Source organism: Cebidichthys violaceus, unplaced genomic scaffold (genome assembly GCF_023349555.1).
Source record: "Cebidichthys violaceus isolate CVI_PGR_0920_01 unplaced genomic scaffold, fCebVio1.0.p SCAF_51, whole genome shotgun sequence".
NCBI classification, from domain to species: Eukaryota; Metazoa; Chordata; class Actinopteri; order Perciformes; family Stichaeidae; genus Cebidichthys; species Cebidichthys violaceus.
Genome location: NW_027176717.1, coordinates 1,196,238 through 1,211,237, shown reverse-complemented (window position 1 = coordinate 1,211,237; position 15,000 = coordinate 1,196,238). Strand labels below are relative to the sequence as shown.

General features: G+C 43.5%; 1 protein-coding gene and 1 non-coding gene across 4 annotated transcripts in view; both read left to right on the top strand.

Annotated features, from left to right (window-relative positions):
* Positions 1–2,480: 2,480 nt before the first annotated feature.
* On the top strand, positions 2,481–2,591 carry trnal-caa (transfer RNA leucine (anticodon CAA)). The gene is made up of 2 exons: positions 2,481–2,518; positions 2,546–2,591. It is a non-coding gene; the product is annotated as a tRNA-Leu (tRNA).
* A 40-nt stretch (positions 2,592–2,631) lies between these two features.
* Positions 2,632–15,000, top strand: part of wnt5b (wingless-type MMTV integration site family, member 5b) — a 71,273-nt gene continuing 58,904 nt past the window's right edge. For all 3 annotated transcript variants that reach the window (XM_068731343.1, XM_068731341.1, XM_068731344.1), the window contains exon 1: positions 2,632–3,307. In XM_068731343.1, coding sequence (XP_068587444.1) covers positions 3,242–3,307 — 66 coding nt within the window. In that variant the 5' untranslated portion in view covers positions 2,632–3,241. The remainder of the gene's footprint in view (positions 3,308–15,000) is intronic.

Genomic DNA, 15,000 nt, shown 5'->3' with positions numbered 1-15,000 from the left:
ATCTGGTTTAACAGACCGATCTCGACTGACCTTAAACCTTGACCCGACGTTTGACTGAAAGGGTTTTCAAGCAGAGTGGAAACATCATCGCTTTTCACACAATAAAACACTTCTGAGTCAAGACAGTCTGTAAACGTAACATATGTGCCAATGTTTACCTTCACATATGGCAACGCTTCGTTCAGTGTGTCGGTGCCTGGGTTTTTGCTTCGAAGGATCCGTTCTGCTTTCTCCATCTACTGTCCTAATAAAAGCAAGTGGAGGGAGACAGAAGGGAATGGATGCAGCGAGAAAGAGAAAGAGGAAGAGTTACGCATGTATGACTGCCTGATTTATGTGATGGAGAGAGAGAGAGAGAGAGGGAGGGAGAGACAGGTAGGAAAGAGTGGAGATACAACCCACTGAGCACCAGACATTATTTCATCGTCCTGTCTCTGCCGTAACTCATAGCTCATTGTCTCGTTTCAGATCCAAAAAATATGCAAAATATTACATACTTAAACACCAAAAATGTGTGTCAGAGAAAGACATATTGATAATACATTTCCTCAAAACATAGCCTAAGACGTAGACTTGATTTTTTAATGTACCGTTGATGGACACTGCTGTCGCTCAAAGGAAATGGAGGCGCTGCAAAAATATTACTCTGAAACAAAAAGTGGATGGTGAACACAGCTCTAAAAACACAAAACAAAACACGAGTATTAAATCTTTGGAAAGGCATTTTGCTTTCACTTTTACTAAGTTTTGTTTGTAACGAAACCTGAAAATGTAAAGTACACAGAGTGTTTCATATAGTAGCTGAAAATGATTCAATGTTTCAATACTTGGGCAACTTTTCTGTAAGTGACTAAATTGAACGTTTGATCCATTATTGCCATTCTTATATACTGTAATGGTGTATTTTGAAATTGAAATAATTTTGGTATGTGTTTCCCCTTTTGGATTTGTTTCAAACACACACACACACACACACACACACACACCACACCACACCTCTGCAGACATTGAGCGTTGATAAGATCCTGATGATATTGGTGTTTCACGACACACAAAAAAAGCACAGATGTCCCTGAGATAACGTTAGAACATGTTCGTCGTTAAAAACTTTCTGTATATACTGTACTATGGAGAAGGACTGACACACATGAGAGACCGGGAGGAGAAATAAAAATTGAGTGACTGCAGAGGAAGTGGGGAGGGCTCGCGTTGGCTTTGGGTAGATGTGGTTTCAATCATCACACATCACATCACACATGAGTGCAAAGAAAAAGAAGGAGAGGGTGATGGAGAGAAAGAGAAACAGAGAGAGAGGAGAGGGGAGAGACCAAAACAAACAGCAGCTCAACTTAAAACACACACGCTCAGTCTATATTACATGTTTTCAAGCTTAATAATTAATTATTTCAGTTGTGGTTTGAAGGCATAAACCTGTTGCTTGTTGATTTTGGATGTTTGCTCTTTGTATACCTTATTTTCTCTAATAAATGGTTTGTAAAGTCAATGAATTACTGACCTGAATGGAGGGAAGAGAGCGGGAGCAGTGGATGGAGAGAACTGAAAAATATGGAGGGGACAGAAGGAGGCAGTGAGCAGTAGGAAAAACTTCTGAGAGGAAATAAAAACAATGTGAGAGGAGTGGAGCTCCCTAAAATAAGCTGTTAGCCACGGACAGTCCAAACATCCACCAACACTGAAGACATTTTCCTTATCTTCTGTTCCTCCTCCGGCTGTGCATTCCTGTGACTTTTATTGCTTTCTGAGGAAACTTCTCCCCAAGCTGCCTTGTCCCAACGAGCGGTAGGGACGGAGAGATTCAGCTTCTCACTGATTTATAGCGGGCTTCATTGTCTAATGCAACCAAAGCCAGTTTTAAAAAGTCCCCATTGACCTCATCCGTCAGTTGTCTGGAGGGCTCAAATCGCGGGAACACACAGAATGGCTTAAAAGGACAGTTTACTCCAAAATATGTATTTTTCAATATTGCTTGCAGTTCTATTTAGCTCACATGGGATCTGGATGGTGCTGGTAGAAGTCCAGGTGGAGGTGTAAATGAGCAGGCATAGAGGCATCATCCCCAAGGCCAGGATAGAGGAACAGGTGGTCATGCTGATACTGAGGAGAGAGAATATTGACAGCATGTTTGTCAAACACGATTCTTTAATAACACACTATTTTTGCAATATAGTCCCATTATATTGCAGAGAAGGCAGACATCTCTATGGCCTATATCTCCAAAACAAGGCGACTCACACCAAAACCAGGTAGGGCACTCCAGGTAAGAAGACAAATGTGTATTTTGGATTTTTGGGTGAACTGTGCCTTTAAATACCCGAACAACTCACAAACCATTGAGTCAGCTGCAAAAGTGAGCTGTACTGATAGTTAATTAGCAGAATGTGTTGATTATGTGAGTTTATGACACGCAGCTTATCCACTGTGAGTTCTTGATGCCTATACATGACATCTCTCTCAGCGTTGTCAGGATGGCCGAGCGGTCTAAGGCGCCAGACTCAAGGTGTGATTCCTTCCTTAACCACGGGACTTCTGGTCTCCGAATGGAGGCGTGGGTTCAAATCCCACTTCTGACAGCATTTTTTTTTTGTCTCCATGTTTCCTAGTCGAGGGACACATCTCTTTCCTCCTGTCTCAACGGGAAAGACGTCGTCTCTCTCAGGCGAGCAGTTTCCACATCAGAGCAGAGGAGAGTCGTCACTGCGCGAGTGAATTTCTTTTGTTTCACTCCGCGCGCTCCCTTCTCAAACTTCTCGCTCGTGAAAAAAGAACAACTTTGGAGAGCCCCCTCCCTCCCTCCTTTCCTCTCAGTGCGTAATTAGTTGGAGAGCGTTTGGAAACTTGTAATGGCCGTGAAGAAATCTCACTTTATTTCCGACACCTGTTGCTGAGGACACCGCGCACACAGACGGAACACCGCGGGGAGCGCGTGCCGCTGATATCTGACTACATTTCTACATTTCTTCGTGACAAGTTCGGACATTTTGGGTACTGACAGGTCCACGAGCTGCGCTGCGCTCCCGCAAGAACTTGTGTGTGGCACTTTCTCTGTGAAGGTGATCGAGCAGCGAAAGGGAGGACATTTAATGTGACACCTAGAAGACTTGGTAACGCAGTGAGCGCTCTGCAGCGGGCTGAAGGGGGTTCCCTTACAATGCAACCACCGACTTGTCTGTAGTTTTCCAACCGGACCGAGAGTCACACTTTTCGGACTTGAGCGCTTCGGATGGTGGGAGGACAAACTTTTTCTTGGAGAGCTGAGCAACAACTGGATTCGAGCACAGCAGAACAGGTAGGAAATAACATTTTATTAACTTAAAAAAAGTTTTCAAAGGAATACCACAGAGTACAAGAATGTATACACACTCAAGCAGTAATCGGTAATGTGAATTTTAGAGGTATGATGGACCACCTATCAACGATATGTCTCATACACAGTTTTATTTCAACCTTTATGATAGTTTGATGTGTGTTTAATATATTTTGTCCGTTTGTTTGGCTCTATCATCGTTGTCCTGACAGTTGTGAGAACTTTTAGGAGTTTTAATGGGCGATTTCTTGAACTCTTGAACTTTTGAGTTACTTTGTTACATTCTGAACAGAACACACACATTAGATGTGAAAAAAAAGCTGGTTCAGACTTGGTCCACTGGGCTGCTCAATTTGAACTTGTAGACGTTTGGTCCCCACAATGTTTCCGTTGTCACTGTCTACTTACAGAATGGGCTTATTTCATGACTTTGGCTCCCATATGACAGTGGTGTGTGTGTGTGTGTGTGTGTGTGTGTGTGTGTGTGTGTGTGTGTGTGTGTGTGTGTGTGTGTGTGTGTGTGTGTGTGTGTGTGTGTGTGTGCGTGCGTGCGTGCGTGCGTGCGTGCGTGTTTGAGATCTGCCAACCCCATCGGCCTAAATGAAGGCAGCCCTCTTGCGTTGCGGTGGAGACCAGGACTATTTTGGTCGAAATGTTGCACAAATGTTTCTCTCAGTATAGAGAAGTTGCTCTGCCTGCCTTCGTCTGGGCCAGAGGCTGCATGGCATCTTAACTGCACGCTGACACCCATCTGAGTAACTCTGGGAGGACAAGTACTGTAAGCCAGTGAGGAGGATTTCATCGTAGGGGGCAGCTGCAGGTCAGAGGACCCCCTGTGCAATCAAACAATATACCAAAACATGACAAGAACCGTAAAATTTGATAACATAAAATGTGCTCTGAGAAAAGCAGAAACTCAACTTTGGTGGTGTGTGTTTTAAATTACAGGCTTTTATTTGAGAGGGTTTTTTATTGACAGGATGTTTCTGAATACTCTGTAAATACTTTGAAAATGGATTCAGTTAATAACACCAAAAAGCTGTGACTATATAATAATAATAATATTACTGTATTTGTTGATTATGGACGGCTGGTTTCATGGAGGAGCTTGTGTGTGTTTGGTAAGAAGACATCCATACATCAGCAGACCTATTGAGGCTTCATGCTGACCTTTGAACTTGGCTATCTAAACAGTCATTTTGTTCCACACACATTTATCCCCGAAGACAAGAACTTAAAAATGTGTTCAGTGGCATCATAAAACACAACTAAAACATGGTTCATTTAAAAAAATGTATACTTGATTTAATCCAGCAATATCGTAAAAAGGAAATAAAAGAACGTCATCATCGTATCATAAAAGTCTGTTTAATTAACTGGAGACAAACATCTTTCTTGTTTGTAAAAGGCAGACAGAGCAGAGAAAGGCGAGTTGTCTCCGTCTGGCAGCACATGTGAAGATTCTGACAGAACATCAAGGTCGTCTCTGGCGGTGACGTCTCCGGTTCGCCTCGCACTTTTTATGGTTATAAAAGTCTGAGACCCACCTGAGCTGTGGAGCAGATTGACAGCAGGGCTGATAAACCGTGTGTGTGTGTGTGTGTGTGTGTGTGTGTGTGTGTGTGTGTGTGTGTGTGTGTGTGTGTGTGTGTGTGTGTGTGTGTGTGTAAGGGGGGTATAGTAACGTTAGATGTGTAGATAGAGGTGGTGAAAAGTTTTGCTGTCAACAAGTCGGCCATTAGAGAGAGATAATCTCTCTTCCTCCTGCCTCCCCGTCTACCAAGTCAACTTCTGGTCCTTCTCTTCCCTCCCTCTCACTCGTTCAGTCATGACATACATGTTCTGCCTTTTGTTCACTTGTCTGGTCTTTCTTTACTTTCTGTCAGTCCTGTATTATGTTGGATTTGATGTTCGAGATTGTGTGCAACTGACCGACTCAAAACATTATCACTTTATCTGAAAGATTAAATATTTCAGGATTATATTGCTCTTTCTTTTAGATAATCACAAAATGCCTTTTGGTTCAAGGCTCAAATTGGTGTTTTTAAAGTTTCTAAATGTGCAGATGGTTTAACTCAAAATATGGATTTGTTTCTCTGGAAGAAGTAGCCTTTTCTCATGTTATTTCTTTAATTTGCCTCTGTCTGTCTGTCTGTCTGTCTGTCTGCCCTCTAACTGGAGAGAAAGACCTTTTCTTTAAGCAAACACTGAAGTGCTGCTTGAGTGTCTTGTCCCTTGGGACTCGGTAATTAGGGAAGGGGAGTAAGTGTGTGTTGTGTGTCTCCACGCTCGATATATGAGAAAATGGGATGTCTGCAAGCATCAATGGATCCTCAAGGTCCTTCAAGAGTGTATTGTAAAGTCTGTGTGAGTGTGTGTCCCATATGTTCAGACACAATGGCTTTAAAAGTAAGTAGGAATATTCTCCAATGTAAAGTGACCGTCAAGTGGACTTTTCACAAACTCTTCAGTGAAAAATCTGCATTAAAAGAGGTTCAAGTCTGAATGTGTGTAAATGTATGAGTGCATGTTTGAGGACGGGGGGGGGGGCTTTAACACTGGATGTGTTACATGAGTGTGTATTTTTGCCCAGTGGGAGCACTAATGACTAACATGGACACACACAGATGGTGGTCCATGTGAAGAGGACGGCCTCTCCAGTTGAAGAGCCAGTATTTTAAACGCAGGTCTCTGATTGGTTGACTTGAATCCTGGGAATTCCTCTCAGGACAGTGTATGATAGCGTCCGACTTAACCCCTCCAGTGTGTGTGTGTGTGTGTGTGTGTATGTGTATGTGTGTGTGTGTGTGTGTGTGTGTGTGTGTGTGTGTGTGTGTGTGTGTGTGTGTGTGTGTGTTTTAGGCTCTTCGGGGCCGGCGGTTCAGGGCTATGTGGTGATGTCATTGGGGCGGCAGGGTGGGGTGACATGGGGTTAGAGTTTGGCAGCGGTCCTGACTCCATCAGCCCTCAAAATGTGTCTGACCAGGAAGTGTGTGTGTGTGTGTGTGTGTGTGTGTGTGTGTGTGTGTGTGTGTGTGTGTGTGTGTGTGTCATCCTGAGTGGTGTGTGTGTGTGTGTGTGTGTGTGTGTGTGTGTGTGTGTGTGTGTGTGTGTGTGTGTGTGTGTGTGTGTGTGTGTGTGTGGTCAGTGGTAGCGGTCTCCAGCTGTATGCTTGCAGCGTCCTACACTAATAGTAAAAGTGGTTTATGGGACACTTTATAGAGCCTGAAACCGTTTTTGAAATCCGGCAGGCCGATACAAAGGGACAGTCACAAACCAAACAACCACAAGACACCCAGCATGTGACCAGAGGAGCCTGAGGTACTGAGCACTGGTGTATTAAAGGCTCTCCACTGGTTTTATTTTACATCAAATCCAGAAATCCACCTCGATAATACAATAAGAAATGTCTTTCACCAAGAATACTTGAATCGTATGTAGTTGAACATTTTGATTAACTATAGTTACTTACTTCCTATTGTCAAGAACACAGAACGAGATCCAATGGACAATATATCTTTTAATTGTATTTCAAACATACTTATTTTTTAATTTTATATGTTATTAATGGCTGTGCTTGTGGCCACAATTGTGTCAAAGGAAGTGCCGAAAGGTCTTATTTTCTGAACATATTGAATTCTCTAAATGCACTCGTTCATTAGGTCCACTTAGCTAAAACTAAATCCTCTGTTACACTTTTCTCCGCTCAGCCGAGTAGTTAGAGAATGTTGGATGTGCACGTTCGCTTTCGCTGCTGGATACTCGACACACTCTCGCTACAACCGAACTCTTCTTCACTCCCCTGGAGTCAACGAGGTATGAGCCGCTGCAGGCAGCAGTACTAGGGGCCGAGCAATCGGCCCGCTCCGAACTATTCTATCAAACAAATACGTATTTTACCCCAGATCCAGAGCAAGTCCTAAGGTTGAGGAACTCTGCCTGACAGCGCTGACTGCTCTGTGATCTAAATCTTCTGTCACTTGAGTTCTTAAAGCACAATGTTTTTCCAAGGTTTGCACCAACATCACACAAAAAAACATGTCAGAAAGGTAGGAATATTAGAGGGAAACTATGAAGTGACATAATGTTTCAGTGTTGCATGCATTCAGTGTTTTGGCTCTGCTCCGTCGTATAAGGGCTTATGAATGGAACAACCCATATAAACACCAAGATCATTACAGAGCCAGCCTTTCTCCTCTCCTCTCCCCTTCCCTCTCCTCCCTACTCTCCTCTCCTCTCAGTTGACCCGATCCAGCGCTGATAAAACTATCAACAGCCCACCTGCACTGGGTTGGAAAGATGTCTAACTCACACACAAATACACACACACTCTTGGCCATGTATGAACCCAAACCCAAACAGATGGGGACAGGAATCTTATTTAGCATGCGCTCACTACAATAAGCCTATTCTTTTCTGCTTTTAACTCTCTCCTTCTCTCTTTCTTCCCTTTTTACCTCCGTGTTTTCCCGTAACACCTCATTCGTTGTTTTCAGTTGAAGAAATTGTAGGTTAGAAGTGAGTCTCACCTAATATAATAAGTTCTATCACTACATAGTAGAGCTAGTCCTTTTTTATTTCCCTGCAATGTTCCTGTTCATAATGTAGCAGATCAGGCTCTGTGTTTAACAGGTTCAGTTTATGGGTATGTACTGCACTTCACAGTGTTGTTCCTGCCATGTTAAATAAGTGTTGCCATACTCACTCTTAAGTGTTGTAGAGGTATTTATAGATGGATTGGGTTTCATATATTACATACATGTATTAATTCTTCTTATCAGGGGCTACGTTCACCTGCAGACAATGCCCTACAGTTGTGTAAGAACATTTTTACCCTCGTCTTTGGTATATCACCCCAAAACTGCTGCCAATGGTCAAGTCAGCCACAAACTGTCATTGACGGCCGATTGGTGTTTAAGGGCCCTTAGAATTAATTTTTCTCAAAAGTATCCGCTTATCAGAAGTCAATTTCAGCTGCAGACACTTGGGAAGTCTTTACTCCCGGCTACAGTCTCTCAGTGGGTGATTGATTGATTGATTGATTGATTGATTGATTGATAGATAGCCCGACTGCTTCGCAAGAAAACTGCTGTGCACCTTGCAGACACTACAGGCAATTGGTGGGCCACATAAACTGATGTGTGACGGCCCTTTGATTATTTTTGAACACTCATTCATCTTTTAATCAAAAGGACAAGGTTGGCAGGAGCAGGATTCGAACCCGCACCTCCATACAGAGACCAGAAAGGCCTTTATTTATGGAAGGAGTTACACCTTGAGGTCTGGCTCCTTAGACCGCTTGGCTATCCTGACAGTTGAACCATGGACGCAGTCTAGAGTTTACAATTTACACGTCAATAAACGTTACACATTTCCAGATTAGTAGGAAACTTGGTGTAAAACACCGCCCATTGAGGTGCTTAATTCTAAAACCTTAGGAGGGGTTAATGCTCAGTGAGTTGCTCGAGACCACTGTTATCAGTTAACCTTTCCCATGTCATATAAAAGCACCAAAATCTATTTGATTTCTAGTGATCTCCTAGTGTTTGAATAACCCTCTCAAAGACATACTCTGCCACACCAGTGGCCTTCTTGGGAAGAGGCCCAATCTGTTGCAGTCTTTACTCTTAGTATAGCGCTGTCATCAGGCAAATTGCTGGACTGGCTGCCATAGCTACAGTCAAAGGTCAGCTATTGATTTCAGTGACAGTTGATGTTAGAAGGCCCGTAGTATTGTGTGTGTGAACAAACACTTTCTTTGTCTTTGATAGGTCAAGTTTAATGTCAGTTGTATAGTTTTACTTCTCTGCCTCTCTGAAATACCCTCCTTAAAAACACCGCCCAATGTGGGGCTCGAACCCACAACCCTGAGAAACACGCTGCAATCAATTGTACTCGAAATCGAACTCTGACACAGACAGTGCAATAGAAAGGTCATTTAAGTTGGAAACTCACTTATCTTTATCTCTGATTCAGTTGATTTGTGCTTCTTTGCAAACATGCGGTACTAGTTTCCTCCTCCTGACTCTTAACAGAGTTCCATGTGTTGAATTCGATTTTCAGAAATATTTCCCCACAGGCTTTTCTAGTTGTTAATTTAAAAATAATTACGGCACACACTGCTTATCTTCGTTAATGGTGCTGTGGTAATAGATGTAGGTCCTCTGTAGATGCTTGTGAAGCTCAGAGACTTGCCAACAAACATCAATTAGCTGCAGGCGTCCATGTCTTCCCGAGCCAATGCACTGGGACGCATTTAGATTGTAAATCGGGAAGCCCGAATCTGAACAACAAGAGGCTCCTGCTCTACCACCTGAGCTAACCAGGCTATATGTGGGACTTTTGAAGACGAAGAAGTCTCAGCACTCTGATGTCCCACGTGTTTTTGTATATGTGTTTTGGTCTGGACTTCAGATCTCTGATATATCGTAACAATGATAGTATAATGTGTTTTTAACGTTTACTACTTCCTGCCACATGACCTCAGGTGGCTTGACAGGTTTTGGGTGGTGACCGTGTGTCCTGCCTCCCTCCCCGTGCTGTGTTGACCCTCATTGTAAATCATTTCACCCCCGTCACTGTCAAAACACAGCAATGAATGAAGCCGTTCAAATCAGCCGGGTGGTCCTCTGCACACGCACACACACACACACACACACACGCACACACACACACACACACACACACACACACACACACACACACACACTGAAATCTGTAAACCCACTGCCTCACACATTTGAGGTGTGTGTGTGTGTGTGTGTGGGTGTGTGTGTGTTGATGATTGAGAGGGATGATGGTGAAAAAGAGGGAAGAAGAAAGTAGAAGTCTCGGCACATAGAAGAAAGAGTGAAGGTAAGAAAAGAGCGAAAGAGAACATTCCTGGTCAGTCAGATGAGAGGAAACACTGCCTCTTACTGGTCATTGTCTGCTACTGCAACATATCAAAGAAAATAGATGAAGAACCAAAACGAGTAAATTCAGCCGAAATACTTGTTTTTTGTTTTACTTCATGTGAATGGCTGTGTCTCTCACACCTCATGGTTTTGATCACTGCCGGTGCCTTTCTGCTTTGTATCACTGTGTTCAGAATTCCACAGACAAAGACCTTTTGAAATAAACTGCATGAAATGAAGAAAGTCAAATAGAGAAACAGCAACAGAGAGAGTTGAATTCTTGTGATTTTTTGCCCCCCCCCCCCCCCCCCCGTCCCCGTCCCCCCCGTCCCCCCCAAACTTCTTCCCTTTTTTTGATCAGATTCCTCTCTTTTCCTGTTCCTTTCTTTTACTTTGCCTTGTGTGTGTGTGTGTGTGTGTGTGTGTGTGTGTGTGTGTGTGTGTGTGTGTGTGTGTGTGTGTGTTGGATGGGCGGTTATAATATAATGAGATTCCCAGTGCCCAGGTGCTCTTTCTAGATAATTACTGAGTGTGTTTTTCTGTAGCCAATCTCTGAACTGAAGCAATACCAAATTTGTCAACACACACACACACACACACACACACACACACACACACACACACACACACTCAGGGGTAGAGGGAGATAGAGCATCAAATTAAATTTATTCCCACTATCTAGTTTCTGATTGCAAGCTAGCTGTTCTTGTTCTTAGATATTTTTTTTAGTCGTTCAGTCGTCAATCCTCTATTTGTCTCTCTTCTTTTTCTCCTTTCTCTCAGCTCTACTTTCACTTCCACATCTCGTGTAGGTGTGTGCGAAGAAGATGAATCAACAAGACATTAGTCCGAAGTCTGGAGAAAAAAGGGGAAGAATCAGAAAACATTGATACACACATACACACACACACACACACACACACACACACACGCATACACATACACACACACACACTTTTTGTTTCAGAACACATCCATCACTGATTGGCTGAAATGATTTATTAATAAGTGTACTGACTGTAACTGAGGTGGCCTGTGGACTGGGCTGACAGGACCAGAGCACTGCAATGCGTTAGAAGAGGATACTGACTCTTTGCCAAATGAGCTTTTTGGATAACTAGGAGCAGGCTGCAGTTTCACCTCCTGTCTGTCCTGATTTCTCTGTGGTTTTATGGTGCTGAGCTACTTGATACTGTCCACTGAACATCCACAGACTGTATGGACTGCAGTATATTAAACAAATTGTGGCACAAAACCATTCTAAGCTGAAGCAAGTGTCTTTCTTTAATTCGAGGAAAGACAATCAGCGCAGTGTAACTTTGTACTTCTACTCAACTACTTTTTGAAATGTAAGAAATGACAATGAAGTTTCCAGTTATGCCGTTGTCAACCCCCCAATCCCAAATGTATTATGCAAATCCTGTTTGCTGCCCTCTTGTCCAGGTGAATGAATGGAGAATATACTGTGATAAAATCACGATAAATAAAATAAAGATGAATAAATTGATGTAGAGCTTAGAGCTATAAACAATATTTGCTCTATATTTCAGGCTATCCCTAAACACCTTAATACATTGAGTAGATAGTTCATATGCTAATTGACTATAATGCTGAAATGTACTTGTTTCCTGGGTTTGCTCCTGGAGAGCAGGTTTCCGTGGACAGGTTTGACTTTGTGTTAACCTCACTTCTGTCATGTTAGAGGCAAAACACTTCCTCTGCTTTTAAGAGCATCACTGAGTAAAGTTAAGTAGCAGTACTTATACCTGAGGAGGATATTCTAGCCCTCTTTAAACGCGTATCCTTAATAATACCGAGGTGTTTGTGCGTCTCAGTATTAGAGAGCACTTGGCGTCTCTCCGAGCCTCAAACAAGCATCCGTCTCTTGAAGCTGCTGAATCTCTGTCTGGTTGTGTTTGAGCCAATGAGGGATCGTGGAAGAGAAACAGAATCGGTTTGAGTCTGGGATTCAGAATGTAAACGCTGAATCAACAACGCTCTCTTATCCATCAGCAACTGCTATCAAACTGTGTACATAGCTACACTGGGCAGCTGCTCGAAAAGCTTTCACACTCTGCTGATCTTCGGATACAAAAGGGTTAAAAATACTTCTGTGGCGCCATATCTCCTGAATTTCATCCTGCATATTTGAACACATGCGGCAGCATATATTTCACATCGCCGTCTTCCCGAAGCCGAGCTGCTGAGTCGTCTGTCAGATGCGCACGCCGCATGAATCCAGATCAGAATTGTGTTATTCATTACATTCAATAAATGTACAGGGATCCGTCTTGTTGGCATTGGAGCAAGGACAACTATATACCAGCAGCACTGTGACGGCAGGGCCTCTCAGCTCTTATCAGCTCCACTTCTAGACCAGTGGAGTGTTTTTATGTTTCGTTCACTTTTTTGTGACTTGGCGGTATATAAATGAAAATGTACTTTTTCATCTCGTTGCAGCATTATAGCAAAACAAAGTGAAGATTATTTTGTCAAACAAGGTCAGGAATGAACTTTCACACTCTGCTTTTTGTAATTTATCTCTTTATAATTTACATTTTTACATGGGTTTATAAGACACCACTGTTATCAATCATAACATTATTTATACATCTACATAACATGTATTACATTTCAGACAAACTGTGCGTGTGGATGAAATAAAGAAACCATTTTTGCACCAATTTTAATGTTATCTGTAATAAATAAATAATCTTCTTACTTCTTTCTCCAAGAAACTCAAACTTTTGTTGCCTTTGGTTGAGGAGGGTTGAAGTTTTTAAATGTACTGCTGCAGTGATGGGGGACACAGACAGAGGGCGCTACATCACTGAAACTCACCACTGACACACTGGACACTTGAGAGAGGAGGGAGGTGACAGGAGAGAGAGGGGGGGAGGAGAGAGAGGGGAGGGAGACATAAAACTGGGGAGAACAGAAAAAAAGAAGAAAACTGAAGGAGAGAAAGTTTGGAAGGGAGAGTTGAGGAGATAAAGGAACAGATAGCAGTTAAAGGTGACATTTAAACAGGTGTGAATTCTTCCTCACATCCTTTCTCTCCATTTCTCGTTCTTCTTGTTGCGACTGCTTTCACAAAATACATTTCACGACACATGACACAGCCATCTTTCTTTCTTAATCTTACTTTCCTGCGCTCCCTCCATCGGACCATTCCCCCCCCCCCCCCCCCCCCCCCCCCCCCCACACACACACACACACACACACACACACACACACACACACACACACACACACACACACACACACACACACACACACACACACCCTGTTCCATCATGCATGGTTGGGTCCAGGCCATTTGCTTCCACTTCAGTAGGGCTGTACCATAAGTGGCCAGCAGGGGAATTGATGTTCTCTGCATGCAGGTGTGTGTGTGTGTGTGTGTGTGTGTGTGTGTGTGTGTGTGTGTGTGTGTGTGTCAGTGTAGTCACTCATAGTTATGCTTATATCAGGTATAATAATGAGGGGATTTTAAAGGATAAATTCTGGTTTATCACAACTTTGATCTTGTAGTTTCTCTCCCATCAGTAACAATCCCAAAATGTAATTGCTGAGATTTGGGGACATCCTTATTGATCATACAGGGTTGTCGGTTTGAATACATAGTTCATATAAGTAAAAGCAAACACACATATACACACACACACACACACACGCACGCACACACGCACGCGTGCGCGTGCGGTGCTGTTGTAGCCACGATCTCACTCTAGCCAGCAAAGCATGACTCAACAGAAATCTCTGTCAGTGTCTTTCTCCGTCTCATATTCTTTCATTCTCTCTCCTTCCTACTCTCTTCACTTTCTTTCTCCCCCTTTCCCCATCACTCTACACACCCACACACACACCCCCACAGACAGACTCCTCCAGCTCCCCCTTCAGCCTTGCCCATCCGCTGTGGGCACCGTGCCCAGAGACAGGCAGCATGAGCTGGGCGAGGAGCCCCAGGCGGAGCCCCGAAGCCGCACCAGCCCCCTGGAAAACCTAGAAAACCTGGTAAAGGAGGGAAGTGAGAGGGAGATGATGAGGTGTGGGAGGAAAAGAGGGGGAAGGGTTAAAAGGAGAGGAGGGTGAAGAGAGGGTAGATGAGGAGAAGCGAGGAATCGAGCGGAGAGAGGATGAAGAGATAAGAGGATGCAAGAGCAGGGGAGACATGCAACAGAGGAGAGGATAAGAGAGGGGGGGAGACAAAAGGAGATTAGAAAAATAGATAGATCAATAGATGGAGAGATACGGAGAGAGGAAGAAGAAAGATACAGCGCAGAAGGAAAGTGTGAGGCAGGGAGAGAAAAAGAGGGAGCTGGGCAGACAGCCAGCTCTCCCAGGAGAGAGAGGTCAGAGCAATGGACACATCTCTCTGTGTGTGTGTGTGTGTGTGTGTGTGTGTGTGTGTGTGTGTGTGTGTGTGTGTGAGAAAGACGGCAAGAGATGGAGGGAGGCGGAGAGAAGAATACAGAGGAGGGGGAGAGCAGTGGAGCGCAGAGACAGAGAGGAGGACTTGTATAAGATACATACTGAATGCTTGAAATGTGACCTTGGAAATCCATATCTGTGTATTTGTGTCTGTTAAACGTTTAAAGGACAAGGCTGGCTTTCTCTTCTAGTCGACAAATATCACAAATAAAAGCCCAAACCAACGGTGTTATAATATGTCTCTCAATACTTTCTAATACTTCTGCCTGATCTGCCTCCTAAAGAAATGCATCTTTAAAATAATGTGTTGCATAAAGAGCAGCTGGGCACTGTGTAGTGTTTAGC